Source organism: Ictalurus furcatus, chromosome 16 (assembly GCF_023375685.1).
Source record: "Ictalurus furcatus strain D&B chromosome 16, Billie_1.0, whole genome shotgun sequence".
Lineage (NCBI taxonomy): Eukaryota > Metazoa > Chordata > Actinopteri > Siluriformes > Ictaluridae > Ictalurus > Ictalurus furcatus.
The window spans coordinates 12,823,842-12,841,752 of record NC_071270.1 but is presented as its reverse complement, the minus strand read 5'-3'; the positions used below and the strand labels follow the sequence as shown (position 1 = coordinate 12,841,752).

The following is a 17,911-nucleotide window of genomic DNA, read 5'->3' as shown; positions in this document are numbered from 1 at the left end:
GAAAAAAAAAAAAAATCATGGACCCCATGTTTATGCTTCATGTAGCCCTGAGGGTCACTGGACCCTACATTGAGAACCACTGAGTTACAGCTGGGACTGTAACTGAGGACATTTATAACTGTACATCATAGCAACAGAAAACTGTTTACTGCATTTAGGGTAGGGTTTATATTGGCCTTGTAGTAACTCTAAAGATGGTAACTCTTGTAGTAACTCTAAAGATGGCAACTCTTATAGTAACTCTAACAGTGATAGTGCAGGTTAATGGCTGTATCTTTGAAACACTACTCATACATGTATGATATATGACAAATACAGTACATCTTCAAAAGAGACCTTGGTAGCAAATATGATAAGAAATGAATTTTAAAATTAATTTTGTGAATATTTGGCCATCTCTCGACTAACCCAATGAGGGTGCATGTTCAGTTAGGCCAGAGGGTCTCAACCTTTTGTAACTAAAGCCCCCCCCCAACGATCTATTCTATATAAAAGATAGATGTAAAAACATGTTGCATTATATTCGTCTTGCATTCTAAAAACATTTATATAAGAATGATGATGGGAAGAAGGGCGCGTCTCGTTATCCATGAAATTGTTAAATCTCCGGCTCTCAGACTCTCACTGAACAGAGCAGACACAGAGAGAGGTGTGAGTGCAGCGGGAAAGCAAGACCTCGCGCTTGCAGGACAGTACTGGCGACATTTGGAAGCTTTGTCCAAAAAGTCGCTAGATTTGTCGCTAGATTTTTTTTTAGCAAAAACAAAGCGGCTAAAGGAGTCTGAAAAGTCGCTAAGTCGGCAACACTGGTCTGCACTGACAGCTAGATAAAAGGCAGCTAAGCTCCGCTCTCCCCAGCAAAAAGAAAATACAGAGGGAGAGGGAACGCGGGGTTTTTCATTTATGCATTTTCTATTTGAAAAGCAGTAAAATACACTGAGTACCCAATTGATGCCGTCTGTTTTTTTCTTGAAAACAATTTGCGCCCCCTTCCGATCTCATTCGGTTGAGAACCACTGAGTTAGGCAGATCAAGTCCTATTAATTAGCATATTTGATTTGAACATGAAAGACTTTCACAGGCTGAAGAAACCAAATCCCACTTTTTCAATATGATCTGAGCCACATTTGTATGTGGTTTCAAACCTAATTCAAATCTGATTTCAGGATTAAGATAGATAGATTTTTTTTTTTTGTCATTAGATGCTTCCAGCCAACAGGAATTTGTACCGAGAACACCAGCATGGCCCAAATCTGTTACAGCAATCAGGGACATGTGCCCTTTAAAATGAATGTTTGGGGGTTTTTTTCACTACTCTGTATAGATTTAGAACTAAAACTGGAAGTTGGCTTTATGTGAAATATAATCCACTGGGAAACTCTGTGTTAGTGACTACCCAACTTCTGCTTCCCTGAACTACTTGGGATGTGCAGACATGCACTGTTAATATAAAACCAGAGTACATATAAGTGATGGATTGTACTATAGTACGAACAAGCAAATCAATCAAAATACTAGTTACGCTGTTAATAATACAAATTCTTTTGAGAATATTATTGTGTTTGAGTAATTATGAGTACGGATTTAGGAACAGATCTGGCTGGTGGCGATATTACTGTAGCTGGAAGGGAAAATCTAATATTTATCAATAGCTTGGTAATGAAACTATTAGGATTGATTAATGCATTATATTACAATGTCTCATTGATGGAATAATAAGAATGATGTGGAGCAAACTATTACTCACAGATACACACAAACACACGCATACACACTCAAAGGCAGGTAGGGATTATTCAATGTTTCCTCCGAATACCAAAACATGATAAATAGAAAATTTGCTTTATTCAAACAAAAATAAACCTTCCCCCTCCCCCCCACTAAACGTATGATTCTGTCATCTGTTCTTTTATGTAATTTGTACTTTGATTAGACCATGGGTTCCCAAACTAGGGTTCGACCCCCACATGAGGTTGCTTGATTTACAAATGGGGTCATCAAGGAAACTCACAATCTCTTCTTTGAGTTTGATTCGTTTATTTTTCAGAATAATATTAGAAATATCAAAGACAGATTTTGTGTAACATTATATGAAAATTCTCCTGGGAGTCAAATTCAAACAAGGCACATTTTAAATTAATAAGGTATGTTCCATTTGAGTCTTTTTCACTATATTGACACACTGCACTAAAAAATATGGACAAATTTCCGCATCTGTCTACCTTTGTGGGGGACAAAGCACTAACGTTGTGTCTCAAATGGCATATCTATGTGCTGTTGTAGATTAAGTACTAACACTAACTAGTTTTCTCCTTAGTGTTAATGTTTGAAGTTAAAAAAACCTCTCGAGTAGCCTTCAAACCTACCAAACGGTCTGTCTTGTGCCGTTCTTCTGGATTTTCTAGACTAGTACGTACTTTTGAATGTACTGTAAGGTCAGAGTTTTTGATTTGAGACACAGCCCATAATAACCGAGCTCGTCAGTGTGTTTAAAGTCGCTATGCGTAAATTTGTGAAACACTTTCGACTTGGAAACATGATGGACAGGGATGTTTTGGCTCCGACGTGCCGTCTAGTGACTGTCCATTTTAAATCCTCCAGATGTGCACTACCGGTCAAAAGTTTAGACACACCCATTCTTTAGTTTATTTTTTACACCATATTTTAGAATAATAATGAAGTCATCAAAACTCTCGAGTAACACAAGTGGAACTATGGGAATTATGTTGTGATATAAAATCCAAAATAAATCAAAATAATTTAATATTTTAGCATTTTCAAAGTAGACCCCCTTTTTTCCTAGAATTTCCATAAATGTATTCTTGGCATTTTCTCAGCCGATTTCTTGAGGAATCGCCCTGAGATGATTTTTAAACAGTATTAAAGGACTTCACACTGATGCTGGACCCTTATTAGCTGCTTTTCTGAATATTTCGCTCAAGGTCATCTGTTTAAAAAAAAAATGTAAATAAAATGTTCGCTTTCTAATAAAAGAAACAAATATGTCGGCACAATTCTATTTTTGTCTACATCACCGATTTCACACATTTAATCATATACCTTCAGATCAAAAGGTTTTTAAGATCATGAGAAATATTTCAGTCGAGTGTCTCCAAACTTTTGACTGGTAGTGTAAAATACAAATATATATATATATATATATATATATATATATATATATATATATATATATATATATATATATATATACTAAAAAAAAATACAGGTATAACAGCCCTCTTAGAAGTTATGTAAATCTGTGCCCTGATCTTATTTGCTGTAAGCGAATTATCAAAGATGATCTCATTATCAGTGTAAAACAGCAGCACCGGCTGCCGTCTGTAGTGGCGTCTTCTGCCCCCTAGTGACATCACATTGGTATCACAGCTCCACTTATCAAAGGTTAGACAGGCTCTTTTATATAAGCTGCACTGTGCCTGTAAACACAGACCAAGCTGCTGTGTCAGCTGTGGTGTAGCACGTCTGTTAAAAGCAGGAATTATTATCTGACACTGGTCTAGTCTAATGCTTGAGACATGAGAATACTATGGGAGAAGATAAGGGTTGAAAATTGGTATGTTCTACATACTATGACATTAAATGGTAGGAAAACAGCAGCAGAGCATATTGACTATTACACTGTATATGGCCTGTGTGAGCAGGAAGTTTACAGAAGCAATTATAGTCAAAAATCCAGATAATGTATCATGTATATTGCCTGGCAGTATTTCTTAAGAGCATGATGACCATATTTGGCACACATGTAAGGACAAATAATGGTGGCTATGGTGTGGGGTTATAGTAAGTATGTTTACATATGAAAGTATGCGAATAATTATGTTTTGTTTCTAAAGCCTATTGAAACCAAAGCGCCATGCATTCATGCACAACGAGTATAAAAAAAAGACATGGGCGTCCACTTTAAAAGACTTAAAAGCTTACATAGAAATATGTTGCAGTTTTGACTTGAAAACTTTAACAATGGGCGAAGATCTAACTCAGCAGAAAGCTGTTCCACAACTTTAAGCATCAGAGCTGAAAGCATCAGACCTGAAGATCTCCGAGAAATATGGTCTGAATAGATAACAGTGATCTAGGGAGACAAAAGTCCATGAAGTGCCATAATTTCAAGAACTGTTAAAAATAGTGCCATCAAGACTACTACTGTGTATGTATGCCATGCATTTCTAAAAATGATTGATCGACGCTTTGTAAACATGCTGAAAAGGCACAGATGAGCATGGTATGCCGTAGATGCGGTGAGCAACAGAAGGAGCAGGGTGTTCGTTCTGCTGTCTGTGCCTTGAAATAAGTTCTCTTTGTTCCCTGATATAATGAACACATGATCTCCAGCCAGTGAAATCGATTGTGACAGGCCCATCTCCACTGTTACAGAGGCTGAGCCGTGACTCAGTATAAGCCCTCGCTGCTCCGACCGTGCCATTAGAGAAGGATATGAGGAAATATGCCTTAATTGTGATCGTGTGTGTGTGTGCGTGCGTTGGGAAGTTGGATAAATGGGCTTCAGTGCTACAATCTCTAAGCAACTCAGAGTAAGGGTACTGACCTAGGATCAGATATTCTCCATAAAAATGAGGTAATTAGGAAATAAATAGGCAGATCTGCTCGCAGATCTACAGTTTGTTCTGCTGAAATAAATAGCGGCCCATTTTCGGATCGTTTTCGTCCATACGGTTGTGAAATCAAATATTTATATTGAGGTTTACATCTATAATGGGCAAACCTCAAAGGAAACACGATCCTTTCGATGGATACTCTTAAATTAGAGTATATGTATTCCAGATCTGTCTCAAGATCACAGTTCACGAAAATAACGTTCTCCAATCACTTGGATACCGAATCATATATCAGATATGGAGGACATTTAAAACCAGGCTCAGTACGTGCCTCTGTGTTGCGTGTGCCTGTGTGTGTGATGGCTTCTTCACTCCAAAGTAGAGCTTTGCCTGGCATGTGTGCGTCTCTGTGGACTCCTCTCGTTGCTGTTAATCTGCAGTAAACTCCATTTTGCTGCTACTAAGTGATCCTAATTGCCCTCAGTTCTGCATTTATGTCACTAAAGAGAGCCCTAGGGGGTCCATCGAAAAACAATAAGCAGCATCTCTTTTGTGTTTTATAGACAAACAGTATTGCATCATTGGCCAAAATGTGACTGTATTGATTGGGAGAATATTTTCAAAAGCAGGCAAGCTGGATTCGTCATAACAGCACTGGATGCTAAATAACCACACACTATTTAAGGAAACCAACACAGACATGCCACAATGCACTGACTGCCTCTGCAGCCTTTGACCTCTGACATGTTGATGCATCACTTAATCACAAGGAAGAAGTTACTCACAGGGCTTTTTCGTGCAGGCCTGGCAAGTCTAGAAATGTGAGGTACTTTAAGCAGCAATTTCGAAAACCTGGACGTCTACGGATATTGAGAATGTTTCGGAAAATGTACGCATACTCTGCTGTCAAAGTATGTCTTTATTAGAGATGCACCGATACTAAATTTCTCAGCCGATACCGATAACCAAGTACTCAGAATGATATCGACCGATACGGATAACTGGTACCGATAGTTCTGCCTTTTATGCCTTATTTTAAATGAATAATAATTAATTCTAACAATTCTGAAAAAAATGCAAATAAAAACTTTATTCTCTCCATTTCACCAAGTTGTTTCACAGTAACTGGTCTCATAAACAGAAACATTACTCTAATTAACATTAACACATGAACTAAATTCTGAAGATTAAAGTAAGATTTTTTAACTTATTGAATGTTATTAATTCATATTAACATTGACTGAATACTAAAAAACCTCTTGTTAGACTCACATTCACTCACCACAAACAAAAGCATTTCTACTTCATCACTGAACATCAAACTGGTAATGTATAATATCAACATTTTTATATATTAACATTAACTGGATATGAAATACACTACACTACAAATATATTTTTCTGTGCAATATATACTTTTTGTCAACTCATCTTCATTTAAATCTTTCAACCGTGTACTGGCGCTTTAATTCAGCTCGAGCACTGGGGGTGGGGTGGGGAGATTAGACTCGATGCCGAAACTCCCGCTTCACTTCTGCCCACTTCCGGTGTAAAATTTTCGCAGTGCAGAGTTTACAGAGATTACAAACTGCAGTTTTGCCATCATTCCACACAAGAGACATCTTCTTTACACACAGCACGAAATCGATGTGTTTTCCCGCCCTCTTTTGATTGACAGGATATAATCTGCCCTGAACATCAGATGTTTTTAAACTATCGGAAATTGCCTTTATTGGCCGATACGTCGGTGCATCTCTAGTCTCTAGGCTTGATCTTATTCAAGGGAACTCAACATACAACAGTTATTAAGAGAACTGAACATTTGTGTGAAAGTCAATCTGGAGTAAGTGCTAAAAGGTTAAAAGACGTTTTTACTTTCTAACATTTTTCACTGATTTGATTGTAGCCAGATACCAGTGTAATAATGTTTTCACTCAGAGGGAACAGGACTTGAACCAGAATTCCTAGTAGTTCTGCTGTTAAACCGAGCACTAATTTGTCTGGAAATTACATTGCGCAAGTTTATGGCTAGGGGAAAAAACCCACAATATTCATTTTGACCTTTCACATCACCTTTTGATTTGTACAGGTCTCTCTGTGTGCCTTTTTATTTCAAGTCCTTAGATGTGTTATCATTTTTATTGTTTATTTTTAGATCTCGTCTAGTAGTTCACAGAGCGGCACTGGAGATGTTGCAAAGCATACTGGGAAATCTGCCCTTTTCCAGTTGGCTGAGGTAAAAAAACAAATACGGACACAAAGCAATCCGCAGCCATGTGCAGAATCAGCTTCAAATCTGCGTGCTGAATGCTTTTGTACTTTTTATATTTGCACAGATTTCCTCCTGTCCACCCCAGATTGACGGTTGTAAAAGTTCAGAGTGTCGAAGCGCAGCAGCCCCCCAGACAGAGGTGAGAAAGCACTCAATCCTGATCTCGTATATTAACGTGAAGAAGGACAGAATTGCTCTCTTTAATTAAGCTATCCACTTAGGACTAATTAAAGTGCGGCATGTGGAATCGCTACGCCGAGAAACCTTTACGTGGTTGTAAAAAATCACTGCTTAACTGTGAGTTGCTGACCTTTAATTAGCTTTTTATTATTCCCCTCTCAGGCACACCCCTTGTTCATTTTAATTAATACGTTCGTAAAAAAGAATAAACAGAACAATAGTACGTCATTTTGTAATAAGAGCGAAGTGCCTGCTAGGGAGATGTTTTACACCTCCAACTTTAATTACATCACTCTGGTCAGCACAAATGGTGAAAGGTCTGCAATTATATAGTGCTTTTTTAACCTTCGCGGTTCTCCAAAGCGCTTTATACTGGTTCTCATTCACCCATTCACACACATACACACCAGTGGTAGCAGAGCTGCCGTATAAGGCGCTAGCTTGCCATCGGGAGCAACTTGGGGTTCAGCCCAAGGACACTTTGGCATGTGGAGTCATTTGGGCCGGGAATCGAACCGCCAACCTTACGATTAGTGGCTCTACCACCGCCGCCCACAACTAAAACTAAAGTGGCCCCAACTGTGATCTGTGAGCCACGTGTGCTGTACATGGTGAATATTGCGTGGTCGCTTTACACATTACACCCACACAGGCCTGCCACGATAACTACGTTTGTTGGATGATATATTTCTCAGAAATAATTGCAATAAATGATATTATTTCCATTTTAAGACCATGTCATGCCACTGATATAATTATAATAATAATTTTCAGTTAAATATTTCCAGAATTTGAATTACGTTCGAATTCGAAAGACATTATTTCAGATAGGGGGAAAATATTAACTACCCACAAGAGGATGCAGTGGATAAATAACGGCCATAAAGCGGCGTGTTGTCTTGTTTATCGCAAAGAACAAACCTGGCTATTAGCAAAGTGCATTTATTTTTAAACTAAAGTGCATAAAATTATTAAAGATGATTATTATATAAGATTTAATCTAGGCTCTCAGGCCAGTTCATTTTCACACTGTTTTTGGTCATTGTTTTTGTCTTCTGGTGAAAAATATCCTTTAAAGTTCACCTATTATGTTTTTTCAGATATTACCTTTCATGTAGTGTGTTATAGAGCTGTTTGTGAATGTAAAAAGTCTGCAAAGTTTCAAAATTCAGAGTGCGCAACGGAACCGATTCTGAACTGCCGAAACGAAAGTATTTCCAGGCTTGCTTCCTGTACTAATCTACGTAGGTTTGTAACAAAAAGCCCCGCCTCTGGTCTTCATTGGCTGCTCGCTGACAAGCGTTAGACCAATCACAACAGACTGGGACATCTGACCAATCAGAGCAGAGTATGCTCTCTGAAAGGAGGAGTTTAGAATGAATCCTTTAGAAGATCATTTAATGCTACAGTTTAAATGATGAGCACATTAAAGTGTTTTTTGACCTTGGATGCATGTAAGTATATTGTAGGAGACCTTTAAAACAAAATTAGGCACGTTTCAAAACCATAATAGGTGCACTTTAAATTTAGCCAGTATTTCATTAGGTCATATTTATTGATTTTAGTCAGTTTTACTCGGATTAAAAAGGCATCGGATGTTAGTCAACGTCATTTTAGTTGCCGAGAAAATGCGAAAATGAAACCACATGTACACACATTCTATATTTTAACTTAAACATGCATCGACAAAAACATGTGAAAACTGCTGCTGTTGTGAAAACCTGATCTCCTGAAATAATGGCATTACTACGAGAACACTGCTGTAATAGAACATTGCGAATTCTTTATGCTTTGGTTATGCATTGTCTGTGTTTTAGGTTTTAGCACGTTGTTACAGAAAAAACGTATACGTAAAGAACGTGACTTAGCATTCTACCTAGCGCCTTACTTAAGTTCAAGTTCACTTATGCATTCGTGTCATTTTGTGCAGGAGCGAGTTGTAATATTAGGTTTATATTATATGTGTATAGGGTGTGTTTGGGCGAGTTAATTAAGCTGCTAGTAAAGAGCCTCAGTTCATTGCTGTTCATTCACTGTTCAGCTTCAGCTCACACATTGACTTTGACTGGATTATTTGAAACACGAAACTAATCTTTCTAGATTCTTCTTCGTCAAAAAACATTGTTAGTGCATTGTTAATATGTTGCATGTTGTTGTTTTTTCAACAGTATGTTTGAATTAAAATCAATGCTAGTGCTTGCTACACAGCTTAAATTCGAATGCACAAGATTTTTACATTGGAATGTCCATTTTTATCCTAAATTCAACGGATGTTCGAAGTTCGAATTGTAATTTTGACAGCCGCAGAGCAGACGAGAGGACCAAAGCAGAGCGAATGGCTAAAATGTTGGCGACGCTCATTCTTATATAAATAAATACGCATGTAAACACAATGGGCGATATCGAGGTCAGCAGAAATGATCGCAGTCACATCCATATATTTGTACGATAAGTCATTAATGTAATTATAGCAACAGGCCTACACCCACACGTAAGAAAAGGAAGATCTTCTCTTATGTCCTCACATTTAGTTTAGTTTAGATAATTGATTTATAAAGCACATTTAAAAACAACAGATGTTGAAACCAAAGTGCTGTACAAGAATTAAAACAAATGAAGAGTAAACCAAAACCAAAGATAAGGTCAATGAAAAATTGATACCCTCAATTAAAACATAAAGAATGCAAATAAGTCTTCAGAGAAGATTTAAACACAGAAATGGAAGGGGAAGATCTGATGTGGAGAGGAAGACTATTCCAAAGCCTAGGAGCAGCCACGGAGAAAGCCCGGTCACCTTTACCCTTAAGACGTGAACGAGGAATTGAGAGCAGTAATTGACTGGATGATGGGAAGGGTCTTGTAGCAGTGTACGATCATTTCTGCAATGCTGTCATGTCTTCTTGTGCTTGTTCTTCAGGTATGTGGCCTTTCTCAGCCCAACTCGCCAGATTTACCCAGCAGCTGCATGCGGTCTCCTCTCTTCCAGCTGGCTGAGGTGAGTCTCTATCCTGGTACCTCATACACTGGCATACAGCAGGGTCAAAAAGTCTAATCCAGTATATTTTTATTTAATAACTAAACCTGTGAGCGCAAATCCTTTTGATTAATATGTGTAATATTAATCAAACAATATCGCATCATTCTGTACTATCATAAGAGAACAGAAATTGGCTCTTATTTGCTGATAGCAGCAGGGACAATAACATACAAACCCAAGGGCTGCGCTGAATGGATCTCAGTGGTTGGTTGTGCTGTTATAGGAAAATGAATCAGCAACAGAGTGGTGTGATGCATTGTATATTTTTTCCAGTTTATAGGTAAGGAATAACAAGCTTCAGACTCGTGCTGTTATAAGAAATTTAATCATGCTGGGATTATTTCCTTATAACAGCAGAGTGCGTTATTCTGCTTATACCACAATGAGTTGGCTACGATTACAATTTTTATGCCTCCGCCACTGAGTGGCGAGTTTTTTCGGGTTGTCCGTTTCTCCGGCCATCTGAGATTCTCATTAGTGCGATATCTCAAAAAATGAGTGGTTAAATGTTTGTCGGATTTCTGTGGAATTATCATTATAACCAGCAGATGAACAGATTAGATTTTGGTATTGATCCAAACAGCATCAAGGTCACAGCAAGGTCAACTGTCTGAAATAGTTTTTCTTCAATAGTTTCCTTCCTGTTTGTCAAACATAGATGTTACTTACACCACCGTGGTCAGGAAGTCAAGACCCATTTGCATCTCTGTCTATTTAGCGATTTTTACCATTGGTCCATCCTCCTGTCCATCCATCAGTGTGTCCTTGTGTCTGTCCCAGATTGATGGGCTACTTCTAAAAAAATGTTACATAAACACCTCCTAGCAAAAAAAAAAAACTTCAGCACACGATTTAGAAAATGAATCCACGGCATCTGACCAGTCAGTGGTATAAGAGATGGGAACATCGAAGACATTGTTCAACAGCTGTTATGTACTCAGCTAAACTAGTTAGGCTTTTGCAAACATTGTCTAAAAGCTTCATTGTTCAGTGTGGTGTTTTCATGCCATTCAGCCATATCAGCAGATGAGTCATGAATTCACACTGCCGTTACTTGAATACTTGTGCAGATGTGTTATAATGATGGTGCAACTTCAGTCTTTTTCCACTGAGATGCAGATAATGTCATCTGGTCAGACCTTTTACCAAAAACAGAAATTGCACAAGCTCATAGTGACAAATACGCAACATGCCAGAACATGTTGGAATTAGCTGCTTGTACGCTTGACTTGTAGTGGCTCCATGATAAGAGAGATATATATATATATATATATATATATATATATATATATATATATATATATATATATATATATATATATATATATATAACATTAACTGTGTTAACAATAACTATTAAATATATATATATATATATATATATATATATGTGTGTGTGTGTATATATATACATATATACACACACACATATATATATAAATATATATATGTATATATATAACGTTAACTGTGTTAACAATAACTATTAACTATATAACATTAACAAATTAACTAAATTCTGAGGATTAAAGTAAGATTTCTTAACTTATTGAATGTTATTAATTCATATTAACATTGACTAAAAAACCTCCTCTTAGTCTCACATTCACTCACCACAAACAAAAGCATTTCTACTTCATCACTGACATCAAAGTGGTCATATATAATATCAACTTTTATATATTAAAATTAACTGGATATGAAATACACTACTCTACAAATATATTTTTCTGTGTAGTATATACTTTTTTTGTCAACTCATCTTCATTTAAATCTTTCAACGGTGTACTGGCGCTTTAATTCAGCTCGAGCTGCGTGACAAAAATTTTCAACGCCGAATCTCCCGCTTCACTGCTGCTCACTTCCGGTGTAAAATTTTAGCAGTGAGGAGTTTACACAGATTACAAACTGCAGTTTTGTCATCATTCCACACAAGAGACATCTTCTTTACACCCAGCATAAAATCAACGTGTTTTCCCACCTGCTTTTGACTGACAGGATATAATCGGCCCTGATCATCGGATGTTTTTAAACTATCGGCCAATGGCCTATAGTGTGAAAAATAGACTTTTTCATCGGTGCATCTCTAATTGTCACCAAATTCAGAGTAATTCCACACAAGAGATATCATCTTTATACACAGCATGAACTTTGTGTTTTCCCGCCCTCTTTTGACAGATAGGATATAATCCTGTCCTGATCATCAGATGTTTTTAAACTATCTGGCGTGAAAAATTGCCTTTATCTGCCGATATCAGTTAATGACTAATACATGGGTGCATCTCTAGTTTATACTGATTGAAAATGTCCAGTAAGTCAATATCAATTGCGCCGGAGGAATGGAACACCATTGTACTGCTAGAAAGGGTTCTAACTGTGTTTGGATATATCTTGTCCTGATTGAATTGAATGTTGCCCCACATTGTTGCTTCCTGCTCTGAGCAAACCAATTGCCTGTGATTAATCCTCCAGGAACTGCAGGATGTATGGGCAAAGAGACCATAGTTGAGTTTGAGTGATCCGTTTACATGCACGCTGAACTCGGCAGTTTGTTAAAAACCACCGTTTAGCAGCCTACATGTAATCTGAACCAAATTTTAACATATGCTAGGAGCATGAGCATTAAAATAACATCTCATCATAAGAGTGTCATAAGTGATCCACCATTACTTCAGCCGAATTTTCAATAGCCTCACTTAGTGCTTCGTTCCAAATGTCGAAAGAGTACACCGATGACAGCGAAACGTACTGCACGTGCAAGAGAAGGAAACAGTGTCCTGCAGCACTCGGATATTAAGCATGGAAGAGTGTGGTAAACATGACATATTGCAGTGGTTGTGGCTCCTTAGCGTGTGGGCCTTTGTGGGTTCCAGTGCTTACTGGGGTTTTAAAAAAAAAGTGTGGTCAAAAGTGTGATCGTTTTTACAGGTGGAAGCTATTCGATGAGTTTAGTTATCACAGCATTACTAACAAAATAACAAGGTACGTTATCATTTTCTGTTGCAGATATCATCTAGTGGGTCTCAGGCTTCGGTATCTGAGGTGAAGCAGTGCGGCCAGTCTGCTCTTTTTCAGCTTGCAGAGGTACAACACACACACACACACACACACACACACACACTGAACAGCATTCAGTAGCACAATGTCTTGTTATCAGGTTGAGATTACCAGACATGTACAATACTGTGTAAAAGTCTTGCACATGCAAAGATGCCTTCAAAAGTAATGAAATATTTCCAGTAAACCATAATAAACTGTGTGTGTGCATTATGCCCTGACTGGGGACTGGCGTCTCATCCAGGGTGTATTCACGCCTTGTGCCTAGTGTTCCCAGAATAGGTGACTCTGACCAGGATAAACAGAAAATGAATGAATGAATGTGGGACTATGTGGATGGCAATGCTGCCACCTGTTGGCCCTTGCTAGTATTACCACATCTATAGCAGGTGTTCGGCTATAGCAATGCACCAAATCACATATCTTGAGGTCATCCTTACGAAGAGTTTAACTGGTGCACTTTTTTTCGCTATTAACTCTGAATGTCAGAAGATTTGCCAGAGACGATTAAAGATTAATTGGATGTGTAAAGTTAAACTTTCACTGAAATCTGTTGAGTGATCAGTGCAGTTGATCTTGAATCATCTTTTGGACTTTGAGGTAAAAGTGTGATGTGATGTGCGGACAGCTATTTTTGGTTCTTTCCAGATGACATGCAAGAGCCAGATATGTGTATTTATTGTATGTGGATTGATGTGTTTTGTATTCTAGATGTGTTTAGCCTCTGAAGCAGAAAAACTGGAGGCCCTCTCCTCCCAACCAGCCATGGACTCATCCTCTCTCTGCGCCCAGGACAGCGCTCCTGACACAACGCCCACCGTGGACCTTCCCACGCCAACACCACCCTCATCGCCCCCAACTTCCTGTAAGAAGAAGAAGAAGCCAAACGACGTGGCAAAAGGTGAGAAAAGCCCTGGCTCGCCCAAGAAACCCTGCAAGAAGCGTTCTTCATCCGGCTCAGACCTTGAGAGCTTGATGTACACTATTGAGGCGGTGGCCAAAGGAGCCTGGGGCTCAGAGGAAATGGAGACAACCAGGAAGCGGGCACGTCCGTCGGGCGGTCCGTCGGATCAGCCTTCGTCAGCAGAGAAGAAAAAGACCAAACCCAAAGCCAAGAAACAGCTCAGGACCAAGGAGGACGAAGAGGAGAGGGGAGAAGGAGAGGATTGCAAGCCACTTGAGACAGAAGGGTCTGTGCTTAGCCATGAAACGGAACTGAAAACCGAGTGCAAGAAGGAAGTGGACGTCAAAGTGGACCGAGTGGAGGACTCAGAGCCACACATCTCTACAGAACAGCAAATCAGCAAAGGTGTAGAAGCGGGCTCCCCACTGCCAAACAAAGGAGAAGAGAAGGACCTGGAAGTTAAGCCAGTTGTAATTCAAACAGAAGAGAGGGACATCGAGCCCAAACCTGAAGCCTGTGGATCCCGGAAATCAGAGCGAAGCTGTAAGGGAGCTCTGTACAAAACTCTGGTGTCTGAAGGAATGCTGACATCACTGCGGGCCAACGTCGACAGAGGTATCAGAGATGTGTCATAGCTGTTATAAATATCACAAAAAAACTTTCCACAACTGAGCAGGGAAATGAGTTAGTTGACGTTTTGTGTTTATAGACATTATTGGATTATGTATTATGTCATATGAGGGAAGGTGAGTAAGTATTTAGGAGGAGCAGCATTTAGCTCTCTTTAGGGCTTTTCACACTGCGCTTAATCCCGGGTTACCGTCATACTAAACCCTGCTTTTAACCCCGGGCAGAGGATTAGCACTGCTTTTGCAGCTGTAACCCCACACTGTGGTGCTAAACGTGTACAGTGCGAAACGATGCGCTGTTAGAATGTTATGGCTAGATGCTTAGCAACAGACCCCCAGTCAGAAATGGGAAGAGCGCGTGCCTCATATCACCCGCTTTGTACTGTCGCAGAAAAACCCGCGCATTGTGTAAACAGTAGTTGCAGCGTTTGAGAGAACAACTGAAAAAAACAAAAGTCAAACGGTGATTGAAACCGCGTCAATCGGAGCGAAGAAGAGTTTTATTTTTACAGTTATGGTCAGAGAATCATGGTAACAATTCCCTTTTTGGTTCAGAAGGAAATGAGGAATCCGGAGGCAGGCTTGACAACTCAAAAGGGGCTGTTTATTTACTTAACCGTCTTACTTTAGCTTTTCAGCTACTTTATTTTGCTGCGCAGACACACACACACACACACACGTGGTTCTGTGTCGCTCAGATATCTCTCTCTCTCTCTCTCTCTGGCTTGACACGGGGCACTGAAATCTCAAACCGACACACTTAAGTAAACTCAGGCTAATAATGCACAATTGAGAAACATCATGCGTTACCTGCCTCCTCTCCATCCACAGCTGACGCTCGACCACGCCCCTGCCGCTGCAGTTGTTCATCCGGTCATGGCTGTTGACACGGCAAATATGCAAATAAGAACGATAACTCAGGGTTTGGGAATGTACAGTGCGATGCGTCAGATTATGAATACCCAGGATTAACCCTTAACCCCGGGTAAAGTATGAGCAGTGTGAAACGTGAAACAAGAAAACCCAGGATTCCATTTACCCGTGGTTTAGAATGACCCGGGGTTAACTATTTCAAGTGTGATTAAGCCCTTTTGAGAAATTTGCATGGATACATGACACGATTAACATTATTGATTGATGTTTTTTTTTTTCTTTTGGTTAACTGTAGGGTTTGGGTTAGGCTTAGCATTAATTAGCTGTAATACAGTAATAGTAACAGGAAGTGAACAGGAAATACACAAATCTAGGAATGCAAGACTGTATGTGTGTGTGTACGTGTATGACTTGTAGGAAAGAGAGGCTCCATGCGTGGCACCGTGTCCGAGTCGGAGATAGGATGGACAGACGAAAGCTGTAATTTCAGTCAACCTGCTGCCAGCAACCCCAAAAAACTGAAAAAGTCCAAATCCAAAGAGGAGCCAGTGCCAGGGTGAGCTCACACACTCCCATGACCTTTTCTCCATTCATCTCGTTTTCTTCTGCTTGGTCACACAGTTTCTGATCAGAGATAAATGATTGTTTTGTATAGAATGTGTATATTATGTAGCTCGCTTATATAGTAAGGGTTAAATGGTGTATACCAGTGAACTGTAGGTTTATTGGAAGGAAAGCAGTACCAGCAGGTTAACAAAACAAATAGGCATAGGGAATCTATTCTTGAGGTTGCAAAGGGTGTTGGATTAGTTTAGTCTTTTATGCATTTTTTTTGTATGTAGAAGGAAATAATCCACAACCAGCACTTTGCCTCAGAATTTTAATTAGCATGTGATGCATGATTATGTTTCTTTATTTTGAATTTTTTTATCTGCAGCAATTTAGGAAAGCTGGAAGAGGAGTTTGAGAAGAAGTTTAACAGCCTGCCCCAGTACAGTCCACTGACGTTCGACAAAAAGAGCACAGCTGTCACCAAAAGGAAGAAAGCCAACGTAACTAACCCTCTGGAAAGTCCTACGCCTAATAAGGGTGAGTGTACTGCTGTAAATCACTTCCTCCTAACCCATCCTCTCATTGCCTGTTTTAGGATGTGCTCAGAGCATGTCATGATAGCCATCTAACATAGCATGCCGTCTTCCTCTTTTCTGTTTTATATACAATCAGGTCCATCCCCATCTCAGAAAAAGACTTTATTCCACAAGATTGTTAGCAAGTACAAGCACAAAAAGGAAAAGGCTGGAACTTTGGAGAAAGGTGACACAGAGAAAGCATGCATCATGTGTCTGTGCTTTCTTTTTATTTATTTATTTTTATTTCATCCTCTTGATGGTTTTCTGGGTTCTTGTTTGGGTATGCATGAGTGACCTAGTATGTGTGTTTGTTTGCTCGTGTGTATGTGTTTAAATGTGAATGTAGCCAAATAAGCCAGCGGTTAGGACCGTTGTTTACCTGTGGTTTAAAGCTCTTTCTCTGTGCGTTGTGCTGCAGAACAAAGTAGGTCATGCGTAAAAGACAGAGGCACACATGTAGGACATGTAATCATTTGAAAAGATGAAATGGTCTTTCTGCATATTTCCAAATAAAGAACTCACTACATTGTCCAGTGCTGCATTAAGCAAACTAGGTTCGGTTTCAGCCTAAATGCAGCACTGTAGCAAGTAGCGTAGTGTGGAATTTGTAGCATTTCTAGTAATGGCATACCTGTCATTGTCTCCTGTCTCTAGCCATAGCACAGCCTGACCCAACGGCCAGTGACACAGGCACAGCGAAGTCAGACTCCTCGTGTGCTTCTCTTGCTACTGAGACCCGTAAGATGGGTGATGTGCCTGTGGGAAGCCAGAAGAGGAAAGCCAGAAAAAGCAAAATCACTCATTTGGTGCGCACGGCCGATGGGCGTCTATCACCCGCTGAGGGTGAGTCACAGAACATACAAAATCACACACGTTAAAGATTTCTGAATCTATTTTTACTGTCCATGTAAGGTTTAAAAATGCAAATTTAGAAGTTCTATTTTTAGTAGCCTTTCTTAAACCTTGTCAAATGACCATTGTGCCACCATTTTTATATATTTTTAATCATATGTCAAATTTCTGATTAAATAAAAATGTGATATTACATATAAATAGCACAAGTAAGTTTCCATTAAATCCTCCAGTAGACCTTTATTTGTGGCTGAATCGCAAATGCCATTATATTAGACACAGTGCACTATCATTGATAAAGATTCAGTGGGAACGGGTGCTCAGATGCAGCTCATGGGACAAAGAAAAGCCAAATTCATTAAGAAAGGAGCGTATTGGATGGGAAGGTTTGCTCATGCAC

General features: G+C 39.2%; 1 protein-coding gene across 5 annotated transcripts in view; it reads left to right on the top strand.

Moving 5' to 3' along the window:
* LOC128620369 (HMG box transcription factor BBX) overlaps positions 1–17,911 on the top strand; it is a 51,773-nt gene that overhangs the window by 28,514 nt on the left and 5,348 nt on the right. For 4 of the 5 annotated variants that reach the window (XM_053645306.1, XM_053645302.1, XM_053645303.1 and 1 more), the window contains 9 exons: positions 6,733–6,813; positions 6,914–6,988; positions 9,947–10,024; positions 13,073–13,150; positions 13,835–14,642; positions 15,947–16,085; positions 16,467–16,618; positions 16,754–16,843; positions 17,314–17,502. In XM_053645306.1, coding sequence (XP_053501281.1) covers positions 6,733–6,813; positions 6,914–6,988; positions 9,947–10,024; positions 13,073–13,150; positions 13,835–14,642; positions 15,947–16,085; positions 16,467–16,618; positions 16,754–16,843; positions 17,314–17,502 — 1,690 coding nt within the window. The remainder of the gene's footprint in view (positions 1–6,732; positions 6,814–6,913; positions 6,989–9,946; positions 10,025–13,072; positions 13,151–13,834; positions 14,643–15,946; positions 16,086–16,466; positions 16,619–16,753; positions 16,844–17,313; positions 17,503–17,911) is intronic. The other variant, XM_053645305.1, reaches the window with a different exon arrangement.